The sequence below is a fragment of the Cebus imitator genome, unplaced genomic scaffold (genome assembly GCF_001604975.1).
Source record: "Cebus imitator isolate Cc_AM_T3 unplaced genomic scaffold, Cebus_imitator-1.0 Scaffold74, whole genome shotgun sequence".
Classification (NCBI taxonomy): domain Eukaryota; kingdom Metazoa; phylum Chordata; class Mammalia; order Primates; family Cebidae; genus Cebus; species Cebus imitator.
Window position 1 is genome coordinate 5,311,387 of NW_016107389.1, and position 12,611 is coordinate 5,323,997.

Consider the following 12,611-nt stretch of genomic DNA (forward strand, 5'->3'; position numbering starts at 1 on the left):
GCTAGTTACCGAGAACCTTCCAAAGCCTCAGTTTAGTCTTCTGATAAGTGGCATTAATAACATCTGACTAATACACCACAGCAATAAAATACGTGGTGCATACTAGGCAGTCAACAAGAAGTAGTTTCTCTGCCTTTAGCGAACCTTCTCTTCCTCCTGACCTTCCTTCCTCTCTCTCTTTCTTCCACCTTTGTTCTTCTAATGGGATCTTGTAGAATTTCACACATTTTCCAATTCCTGTCATCAAGATGTTTCACCAAGTCTTCTGGTCACAACGAAATTGCTTGGTATCTAGCCTGAATCTCTTCTTTTATTTTTTTTTTTATTTTGAGACAGAGTCTCGCTGTGTCTCCCAAGCTGGAGTGCAGTGCAATGGCCTGATCTCAGCTCACTACAACCTCCGCCTCCTGGGTTCAAGCAATTTTCCTGCCTCAGCCTTCTGAGTAGCTGGGATTACCAGCGTGCACCACCACTCCAAGCTAATTTTTGTGTTTTCAGTAGAGACAGGGTTTCCCCATGTTGCCCAAGCTAGTCTCAAACTCCCGACCTCATGATGCATCTGCTTCAGCCTCCCAAAGTTATCTTGATCAACGTTGACCTTCATACCATATTCTGAGCTTTCTTCATTGTGTCCTTGTCTCAGAGTGAGTTGGCAATTTCTCTAAGGTCTGTGGTTTTTAAGCCCATTACCATGTACATTGTCAAGCAGAAAAAGCAAATATTAGAAAACCCTGATGCTCTTGGGAGGCCAAGGTGGGCAGATCATGAGGTCAAGAGATCAAACCACCCTGGCCAACATGGTGAAACCCCATCTCTACTAAAAATACAAAAATTAGTTGGGTGTGGTGGCGTGCGCCTGTAGTCTCAGCTACTCGGGAGGCCGAGGCAGGAGAATTGCTTGAATCCGGGAGGTGGAGGTTGCAGTGAGCCAAGATCGTGCCACTGCATTCCAGCCTGGCCACAGAGCGAGATTCCGTCTCAAAAAAAAAAAAAAAAGAAAACCCTGATGCTGTAACCATTAGGAAACACTGAAGGCTCTCTGTATTCCTTAGGCGTTGGAGACAGTTCCAAAAACTGCCAGTTATCAGTCAGTCAACACCCAACAGAGACCTTGGCCATCACGACCATATTTTTGGGTCACCTTATCTCAAGATTACTAAATTGTTTACCTCTAAATATTGATAAAGCATTTTCCATGGTTTAATTAATAATCAATCATTTATTTACCCAGTAACTACTTACTGGGCACCTACTTAGCCAGGTACAGCTCTGCACTCTTTCTTCTTCAACAAGTTCAGAGCCTGAGTCTCAATCTAACAAGTAAACAGATATTCTTTTGCAGAGTGACAAGGACAGTGATAGAACAAAAGTCAGAATTCCATGGAGGCCTGGAGGGAGGAGCTTTTCCTCTGCAGGAGACAGTTGGAGAAGGCTTTCTAAAGAAGAGTGCTATTGGGGGAACATGTATGTTTTAATATTAATTAAAAATTCTTTTTTTTTTTTTTTTTTGAGACAGAGTTTCACTCTTGTTACCCAGGCTGGAGTGCAATGGCGCGATCTCGGCTCACCGCAACCTCCGCCTCCCGGGTTCAGGCAATTCTCCTGCCTCAGCCTCCTGAGTAGCTGGGATTACAGGCACGCGCCACCATGCCCAGCTAATTTTTTGTATTTTTAGTAGAGACAGGGTTTCACCATGTTGACCAGGATGGTCTCGATCTCTTGACCTCGTGATCCACCCGCCTCGGCCTCCCAAAGTGCTGGGATTACAGGCTTGAGCCACCGCGCCCGGCCAAAAATTCTTTTAACATTTTTATTTTGGAAAGCAGATGAAATGATAATGAACTTAAACTTTAAAATCAGTTGCCTGATTCCCATCCCGATTCTTCTGCTTACAAGTTTGACATTGGGCAAGTCACTGAGAACAAGTCTGAACCTTGTTCTACCCAAGTTTTCTTATCTATAAACTGAGAATAAAAACAAGATTTACCTCACAGCATGATTAGGAAGTTTTAACGTGATAAAGCATATGAAGTACCTGACACATAATAAATGTTCAATAAATAATAGCTATCATTTTACTGTTAAAGTAAAATAGCAGTTTGGAAAATGAAGAACATAGAAACCAGCTATCACTGGCCAGTTCAGAATACCTATTATCATTTTTGTTCATTGTCTCAAAATTTTTCTTAATGTGTGTTTTTAAATAGAGTCAACCGTACAAATCCAGATGTAGTCAACCCTACAAATCCGTGGATTCTGCTTCCATGGATTTAACCAACCATGGGTCAAGAATATTTTTTGAATTTGCATTTGTACTGGACATGTACAGACTTTTTTTCTCTTGTCATTATTCCCTAAATTATACTGTATTTATATTATATTAGGTATTATAATAATCTAGAGATGATTTAAAGTATGCAGGAGGATGTGTACAGTTTATATACAAATAATATACAATTTTATATTAGGGACTTGAACATCCATGGATTTTTGGTATTTGTAGGAAGTTCTGGAACCAATCCCCAACAGATACCAAGGGACAGCTGTATAAAACACAAAGCACATAAAAATTTTTTCACTTAATGTCATAAGCATTTTAATATATTAGTACATAGCTTCCATGTTTATAGTTTTTAATAGCTATATAGTAGACCATAAAAAAAGAGTAAAAGTTTCCAGTTTTTCAGTACTATAAATTTTGCTAAAGTGGACATTTAAAAATAATTTTTCCATGATTTAGAGTATTCCCATGGTGTAATTCTCAAATATCAAACAGCATCATATTGTATAAATAAATTCATGTTTTGGAATACATATTGCTAAATTATTGCTGAGTCTCCTTTTAAAAGCATAGTGCTTATTTAGATCTATTCGAAAAGCCTGAAGTAACCGCTATCCTTTTCCTAACATTTGGTTATTGTTTGCATTTATTTTATTACAAATGAGTTTTTACCACTGGTTTTCTAATTCTTTTTTTTTCCCTTTTTTTGAATTTTCTGTTCATTTCCTTTGCACATTCATCTATTGATATCTCACATAGCTTTTCTCACCAATTTGAACAAACTTTTCGTTCATTTTTTCTGTCTGCAGCTTGCCTTTCTACTTAGCTCGGTAGTAGCTTAGAAAGATAGTGTGGTATTAAGGTAACAGTCTCTAGAGCCAAACTTTCTGGATCCAAACCTGACTGCCACCTACTAAGTGTGGGCTTGGGCGGGTAAGCAATCTGTAAATGAGAATTATAGCAGCATCTCCTCTAGAATCGCTGTGGAAAGAAGAGAGATGCACAATGTACTCACCCAGTACATGTCAGTTATTACTCGGCACGTTGTTAGCAAAGAAGGGGTGGTTTTGAGGCCTGTAGGTAAACAGAATGCAGGCTAAAGCCCTGACTCAACCTCTCCCCCTCCAGGTGGTGGCCACCACGATACTCCTCATGATTGTCTTTGCCATTTTCGACTCCCGAAACTTGGGAGCCCCCAGAGGCCTAGAGCCCATTATCATCGGCCTCCTGATCGTTACCATTGCTTCCTCCTTGGGACTGAATAGTGGCTGTGCCATGAACCCAGCTCGAGATCTGAGTCCCAGACTGTTCACTGCCTTGGCAGGCTGGGGGTTTGAAGTCTTCAGGTAGGTAACAATGGTGGGGAGGAGACAGACAGAGCCGTGCTGTGCATTGCCAGTGGGGCTGGGCTTCGACATGGAGATCCAGAGGACAAGGTTAACTGTATACTCTTGTCATAAGTGTGGGCATTTCACTGATATTTTGTGGTGTGATGGTGTGTGTGTGTGTGTGTGTGTGTGAGAGAGAGAGAGAGAGAGAGAGAGAGAGAGAGGAGAGAGAGACAGAAGTCGCTCTAGGTAAATTCAATAGCTATAAACCTGTCCCACATAATAATCCCTCAATTGGTACATGATTTTATGTGAACATTTTAGCTGTATAACTTGTCTGCAGATTCACTATGTGACAAAGTCGGACTAGAATTTGCATCCTCTGATGCCACTGAGGCCCTATTTTGTGAACCACTTGACCTATACTTCATTTATTCAACAGATATTTGCTGGGCACTATCTATGCTTTAGTAACTGTGCTAAGCAAGGAAATTTCAAATCAGCAGAAGCACTCCCCTTTAGCAATATAGTAAGTGCTCTGGCAACCCCTAAAAGTGCTGCAGGAACACAGATAACAAGTGACTAACTGCCAGGGGAGCTGGGAAAGACATGACTGCAAATGTGAGAGCTGAAATGGTTCTTGAGATATGCGTAAGAACTTTCTGATAGGACAGACCTAAGATTGAGCCTCTGCCTGGGAAATGCCAAGACTCCACACTTTCTACCTCACAACATGCTGAGGAAATACGCCAACTGTTGGTACCTATCTTCTAAGACAAACTTTGCCCCTTCACTCCTTCCTGCTTTCTCTGCATGCAGTCACAGAGGCCCCTCCTCATCCACCCCTGGCACCTCCCTATGGGGAAGGAGCTCACTTTGGTTTATCAGGAAACAGGGCTCTACCATGGAGAAAAGAAGTAGGAAAAGCACGTGTGAGCTTAATTCTAGTTTAATGTTTCCTGTGAGAACAAATGATGTGAGTGTTCCCAAATGATGACCTAGACATAGAGTCATCAGAGTTTGGGCCGCCTTTCACCAGGGTGAAAAAGAAGCTGTTAAAATAACTGGCACCATTCAGATCACCACCACAGATGACACTCAGAGCCGCCTCTAGAGCATAAGTACCACGAGGATCTTGACAGCCTCTTCCCTGATGTATCCAAAGTGCATAGAACAGGGTGTAGCTCATAGAAAGGCTCAATAAAAAGTCAATGAATAACAGAAAGAATAAATTCTACGTGCTGGACACCTCCTTGGAGCTGGAGGATGCAAAGCAACTCAGTCAACATTCCCTGTCCTCAAGAAATTGACAATGCAATAAATTTCCTAGAACAGCAGTTCTCAACCAGAGGTGGGCAAATGTTACCCAGAGCATTTTTTGGTTGTCACAACTGGAGCTATGGGATGGGGATGCTACTGGCACCTAATGGGTAGAGGCCAGGAATGCGACAAAGCATCCTACAAAGCATACAGCAGACACCCCACAACCAAGAATTATTCAGTCCAAAATGTTAATAGGGTTGTGGTTGAGAAATTCTGCCCTAGAATGATTACAACTAGAACATGAGAAGGTCCCCAACTATGAAAGATCTCTTATATCCTTCCAATGGAGCATCAAAAACATATGTCCTAAGGATCTCCTTATTCCCAGAGCCCAGAATTAGCCTATGAGTTTCCCTTAATTCTGAGACTCTGACTTTACAGAGTCACAGGAGACCAAGCTCTTCCCCAACCTGCTTTGAGCCCTCCTTGGTCATTCATTCAAAAGGCAAAGAGTCGTGGTAGTTCCAAAAGAGATGGAGATCTTGCCCAATGTCTCCTTGCTCTGTTAAGTCTATGTTAGGAGAGCCCATCTGGGGGAAATGCTGGAATCACGTAATGTTCCACGACCTTAGCTAGCGTCAGGGTCTTTTACCTTCATGCAGTCATTTATTCATTCATGCAGTGACTTGATCTCTTACTGAAAGCTCTCTGCTAAGATGGTAAGACCTAGTTTCTGTCCTTCACTGTTTAATTTATATTCTACTTAAGAGGTTATTGGAGAAGCTCTTACACAAGATTGAAGCAGTCAAGTACCATTAAAGAGATTTAACTAATTAACTGCAGGAGTTGAGAGATCTACAGTTCTAAAATTAAGAATTATGGGAGTGAAAGTGAGAGCATTTATAATATTTGGATATGTTTAAATAGGCAACAGGGCGGATATCTCAGACAGAGAGAACCCTTATTTAAAGACACAACATTAACATCACAAGAGATCTAGTCTAGCTGGAAGGATGCAGAAATAAGGTTAAAGAGGGCAGTTGTCAGACCATAGAGGACCTGGACTCCTAGAATGAGAATTTTGGTTTTTTTCTGCTCCCTATTCTGTAGGTTATGAGGAGCAGCAAAGTATTTGGGGCAAAGTTTAGCAGGTTTAGAATATCAATTTAGCAAAATTAATCTGGCCTTATCCTATAAGACAATTGAAAAAGGAGAGAATAGGGAAGGAGAAACCCATTAGGGAAGAGCTGGGTTGGCTGGTAATCCTCAATCAAAGAGTTTTCCCCAAAACCTTTGATGGGTAACAGGCTTCTAAAACGTCCTTAGAGTGTCTCATTTTCTCAGAGTTCTATGTCCAAGGGAAATCCCTCAATAGATATCCTAGCTTGGACCTATATCTAAGGTCTTAGAAAAAACCAAGGCTACCATATTCCCAGGTCCCCACATACCCCTGAAAGGCAAGCAGTGGAATGATGGCAGGGGGAGTGAGGTGCCAGAGGCTCTGATGAGGGGAAGAGTCAACAGACCCTGGCCGATTCTTGCTTTTTCCTTTAAATGTTAAGATGTTTCCCATCAAAACTCTCTCCACTTATTCATATTAGGATGTTAATGACTAATCAGTGAAAGCTCTTGGGAGTATTATTAAATTTTTAAAATAGTTAACCCAAAGTAATGAATTCCTAAAGATGATCCCTAGACAACTAACATAGACATGTTCCTGGTATCCCCTGAATCATAGTGTGCAAATGATCACTACTTTGTATGCATAAAGGACCAGGCTGGGCAGGTAGCCACATCTGAGCACCTCCATTTGTGACTTGTGAATCTGACATAACCTGTCCAGCCTGATAAAAGAAAAAGCGTCCACCCAGTGAAAGGAGGACATGCATCCTGGCTGATACTTTGGACTGTCATCTGCTAAAGGACAGGAAGAGATTTACCGTAAAAGGAAATGATGGACCCAGTAGGTAGCTTATACTCACATCACGTGCTGAGCTCTAGAGAAGGCTCCAAGTCTTTACAGCCAAATGGGAGAAGCGGCCACCCTCCATGTCTCTCCCCTAGAAAAATGCATCTGGATTTCGGGCCTGGGGAAGGGCGCTATGACTGTGGCAGAGTGTAGCATCCTCACTCCCATGTGGTAAGAGTGACATCTGGTGGCTGCCATGCTCAGGCTCACTGCTCTTCCATCAACCCTGCATGGGCAATGGAAGACCTAGAGACCAGTTAGATGCTCCAGGTGGAAAGGACCACACAAATGGAGGTTCTATCACAGGGAACAGGGGCGGGGGGTGATTTGCTCAAAGACCTTCTAGATAATCTTGAGATTAGAACTAGTCTTATGGATTCTAGGACAGGGTTCTTATTTTCTGCTTATTTCCTTTACTGTTCTTTCTAATCAAAGTTGGAGATACACAAAAGGCCACATGGAACATTTGTGTAGTTATTAAGCATAATGATGAAAATAACAGCAATGGGTCCTTCTAGAATTCAACTATAAAATAGTTTTATCTTAAATGTATATATCCTTAAACAATATACTGTATACTTTTCTTTGCTTGTGAGTATTCCTGATACTTTCTGAGAAATTATTTACATGTATTTTCTCTCTCCAAAGAAGATGGTGACAACTCCCAAAAACACCTGCTTTTCCCCAGAACTATAGCTTTGCTGTAACATACAGACATTGAGGATTTCTGGAAGAGAGAGAGTCATGGCGTGACAGCCTTAGCAGAGGGTAGCTTCAAGTTATGACCTTAAAAAATAAGTACCAATTTAAATTATATTTAGTAGGCAATTCACACATCCACCTTAGATTTTTTAAAAATTCATTCATTGATTGACAAACATTTCCTGATTGTTTAGTTTAATTGTCCTCATACAGTAATGACACCCAGAAATTTTCCACATTCTACCTGTAATTCACAGGCATCATTATTTCAAGATGAGGGGAAGGCAATTCCTGAGTAATTGACCTGATCTTTGCTAGGGACCCTCAATCTTGACCATGGGCTCAGCCAGCATATTTTCTAAAAGAAAAATAAATAAGACATAATATCTCACAAATATTAGTAGGACATATCATCTAAAATCAGGTGTAGTGGAAAATCAAGGATGACAGTTGCCCTGCTACAGTGAGCTCCCTTATACTTAGTTCTTGCTGAATTAAGAGGGAACCACGAGCATGAGAAAGACTAACAAGTAAGTGAAAAACTAGACAGTAATACCAGGAGGAAGGCCAAGAAATATAGCACTAATTTCTTGTTTGATTTCAGAGCTGGAAACAACTTCTGGTGGATTCCTGTAGTGGGCCCTATGGTTGGTGCTGTCATAGGAGGCCTCATCTACGTTCTTGTCATTGAAATCCACCATCCAGAACCTGACTCAGTCTTAAATGCAGAACAATCTGAGGACAAACCAGAGAAATATGAGCTCAGTGTCGTCATGTAGTGGCATGCTCAGTTCTGGATTTGCAATTGGTTTGGGATTCTCTTCAGAAACATGGCATCTAAGTGTCTGTGTTTTTGCAAGCCTAGGGTGGAATCCACCCAGTTTTCTCTGCTAGCCACATGGGACATCTAATCGGAAAAGCACCCGAGTAAAAGTCTGGAAACACTAACCACTTCTCTACCAGTGTCCCCCACCCCCAACCTCCAGAATAACACTGACCATCCCCTGAAACAGCCTTCTCTCCTGCCCTGCTTATTTCATCCTCGATGGGAATTCTTCCTAGGTAAGCACTAATAATTTGGCATCTTGACAACAGTCTCATTTGAGTGGTCTCAGCTGCACTCTCTGTATGAAATAGTGTTACCAAAACGCTTTTCTTCAGTATCAACAAAGATTACATTCTGACTATCAACCAAACCCTAAGATGAAAGACAAAGCCATGGTTTCAGTCAACATATTCATGAATTAGGGAGCTAACAGGTTAAGCCTCTAGTTACGCTGTGTTACTGGACTTGTATAAATACTGATATTCTCCAAACCTAGTGATTTAGGAAGCAAGAGAATGCAGCTGGAAAGCACAGGGGAGGACATTGTGGCATTCAGAAACCACAGGAGACAAGATGAATTTGAGAAGCCAAATGGAATTTTTAATGGAAACCATTTATCAGATTAATCTCTTGTTCTCCTGCATTTTAGAGGACACCAATTAATTTCCTGGTCTTTAGTATATAATAACCTAAAATACAATTGTAACCTTAGTCATGAAAAATACATCACTCTGTCTTTTTAGCTCAAATGTATTTTCCTAATTGCCCACTTGAGAACAGACATTTGACAAGTTATATCAACGACTGTGCTTGTCCATTATTTTACACATGCCCTAGAAGCCAAAACTGAAAGCCACTGGATCCTGGTCTAGCTGAATCTTCAGAGTGGGAAGTCCCCAAAGAGGTAATATTACCTTATTGGGCTTCACAATTCACAAGGTACTTTCACCCACATTATCTGATTTAATTCTCATAATGTCTATCTGAGGCAAATGCCACAGTGCCTATTTTTCAGATAAAGAAACAGTCTTAGGGAAGCTGAGTTGTCCAAGAGCACATGGAAAGTTGAACATTATCTAATGCATTCCTCTACCTTTCAGAAGAGTAGTAGCTGGGTGAGAATTTTTGCCAAATCTTTCTGGCTGGCCAGAAGTGGAATTGGTAGCTTCCAGAATATATACAGCTCTGAACATAATGTTCCTCAATCTTAAGATGCAAAGACCCTCATTGTCTGGATTTATTCCCACACTTATTGAGTACAGATGGAGGAAAGTGGTAGCAATTTAATCATACCTTTCATTTGTTGATAAACATTATCAGAAGGCCTCCCTTCCCAAGCCACCTTTGGTCTTGTTAAGTCTTGATCTTCCTTCCTGCCAGCCCCAAACATTCCATTCAGGGCATTTCCTCCAGTTCAGTCTTTCCCCTTGAAGTTCTCTAATGGATGTTACTTCCGACAAAAGACTGCCTGTGAGTTACAAGCACCAGGGGATGCTCTACATCAAGGGATGCAACTTCAGTCAAACAGTCAAAAAGCCCAGCATTCCCAAAGGCATTAGGTTTCCCAACTGCTTCGTGCTGATAACAGAAGAACAGAAAGCAAATGTGAAATGTTTCTGATGACTTATGTTCTACAATCTATGGACAAAGGGGATTTTTTTCTGGCTTTGAAGCTACCTGGATATTTCCTATTTGAAATAAAATTGTTGGGTCACTGTTGGTTGGTTGGTTGGTTGGTTGGTTTTTGCAAGTATTAAGATTACTAAGTACGTTTAGTTCAGAGGTTGTCTATTGTGTCGACAAATTTGAATTTCCTGGAGGAATTTAAAAAAATACTAGTGCCCAGTTGGTCCTTTGTAAACATCTCAGGTGATTCTAAAAATGCAGCAAGGGTTGAGAACATTGAATTGGGTAAATCACATGGGTCTAAGGTTTCTCTGACCATGTCCAGTAGTGGCCAGGTAATTCCTGGCAGGATTCCAGAGTCTTGGGATCCTCATGGATTAGACCAATGGTTTTCCTCCCTCCCTACTTCTCAAGGGAACATGTGGCAATATTTGGAGAATTTTATGGTTATCATAAATTGGAAGAGGATGCTAATGGCCTCTAGTGGCTAGAGGCCAGGGATGCTGCCAAACATCCTTCAGTGCAAAGGCAACCCTCAGAACACATAATTATTTGGCCTAAAATGTCAATAATGCTAAGGTTGGGAGACCCTGGAGTCAAGGAACGGTTGGAAGGAGGGTAAGAGAAGACAATGAAATCCTGCACTTTGATTCAAGTTCAGCCAGGAGCAGAGGTGCCAAACAAACCAGAAACAAACCCTGGGGGCGGACTCTAATTCTTAGAGCAAGAGGTAACTCAAAATTTGAGTTTTGAGAATAAACTGAGGAATCTATGATCTACACAGGTGTTCATTAAACAAAACTTGATGATTAATTACTAGGATTTATAAAGAGGAAATGTACCATTATGGAAATCAGCCCCGGGAAGATTTTTTTCCATGAAAAAAAGGGCTTTTGATCCAGGTGCTCACACTCAAATTCCCTTCCTGTCCCCTACTTACAAGTAAGTGGATTTACATTTGTGAAGTTCTTACCCAAGAGGATGTTTATATGTTTGAATTATCTGTATCAGAAGTCAACTAGATAGAGCAAACTCATCCCATTTTTTAAATAGTTGCTTTAAGAGTTAGAATTGTAACATCTCTCCTTCCCTCCCCCTTATCAATCATAAAACTTGATAGGAGCATTTATCTTAATGCCAAAAATAGAATTTCTCTGATTCTTTAACCAGTTTAGATCGCAGAGCATGTCAAAGGTTGCAGGACTTTTCTAACCGGTAACAACCAGTCAATCTTCAGCTGTTAAACAGGATACTCCACGCAAAAATGACATATGTAAAATTTTATCTTTATAATATAAATTATTATTTCCTTTAAATTGCTTATACACACACACACACACACACACACACATGTCCTACTTTAAGGTATGTTGATGTTCAACAATATCGTCATGGGAAAAAAAATGCAACTTCCAGTTACAGAGAATGGTTTATAAGTTTTGTTTAGCCACAGAACCTATCGTTCAAATAAACCCTTATGTCATACCCACAAGTGAATTGGAACTACTATAAATAAGGAGAGGAGGGGGATCAGGAGCTTCATTCTTCTTGTGATATCATCTTAAAAACATATCCCCAGTGCAGCCCCTAACGGGTCACTGAAGAGAAAGTGTGTGTGTGTGTGTGTGTGTGTGTGTGTGCTCGCGTGCGCGCATGTGAGCGTGTGTGTGTGTGAGGGTTGGGGGGGTCTTCAGAACACAGTTTCACAGTTTGAAAATCATTGATAAAGACTTGGGATAAGTTGCTGGTGCACATTTGTATGAAAGTTTCAAAGATAGGACCTACCAAAGGCCATATTAGTTTAATCTAATCTCAGGTCATTTTCCAAAGACTTCTTAATAAATGAATTATGTGGGGTGAACGGATGACTCAGCCCACCCACAATCACCCACACACATCACCACAGAAATGCTGTGGTACATCACTTCTCAAACTGGGAATTTCAGTTCTCTGTGACAACATGTTTCCTAATCACAGCCCATGCAGAGAATCAATGGTAGACCTGGTCATACTTACTGTGTTGGCTGTCTGAGTCTGTATAAAAATAGATACTGTGAACTGTGCTGTAATAAACACATGTGTGCATGTGTCTTTATAAGAGAATTATTTATAATTACTTGGGTATATATCCAGTAATGGGATTGCTGGGTCAAATGGTATTCCTAGTTCTAGAACCTTCAGGAATTGCCACATTGTCTTCCACAATAGTTTAACTCCCACCAAAAGTGTAAAAGCATTCCTATTTCTCTACATCCTCTCCAGCATCTGTTGTCTCTTGATTTTTTAAAAAATGTGGCACATATACACCATGAAATACTATGCAGCCATAAAAAAGGACATGAGCTCATGTCCTTTGCAGGGACACGGATGAAGCTGGAAACCATCATTCTCAGCAAACTAACACAGGAACAGAAAGCCAAACACTGCATGTTCTCACTCATAAGTGGAAGTTGAACAGTGAGAACGTATGGACACAAGGAGGGAAACATCACATATTGGGGCCTGTTGTGGGGTAGGAGGCTAGGGGAGGGATAGCATTAGGAGAAACACCTAATAAAGATGGCAGGATGATGGATGCAGCCAACCACCATGACACGTGTATACATATGCAACAAA

General features: G+C 40.9%; 1 protein-coding gene across 2 annotated transcripts in view; it reads left to right on the plus strand.

The window, feature by feature from the left end:
- AQP9 (aquaporin 9) overlaps nucleotides 1–10,091 on the plus strand; it is a 45,028-nt gene extending 34,937 nt beyond the window's left edge. Inside the window, exons 5-6 of one of the 2 annotated variants that reach the window (XM_017531889.2) lie at nucleotides 3,410–3,627; nucleotides 8,148–10,091. In XM_017531889.2, the coding sequence (XP_017387378.1) occupies nucleotides 3,410–3,627; nucleotides 8,148–8,322 (393 nt within the window). In that variant the 3' untranslated portion in view covers nucleotides 8,323–10,091. The remainder of the gene's footprint in view (nucleotides 1–3,409; nucleotides 3,628–8,147) is intronic. The other variant, XM_017531891.2, reaches the window with a different exon arrangement.
- The last annotated feature ends 2,520 nt before the right edge of the window (nucleotides 10,092–12,611 follow it).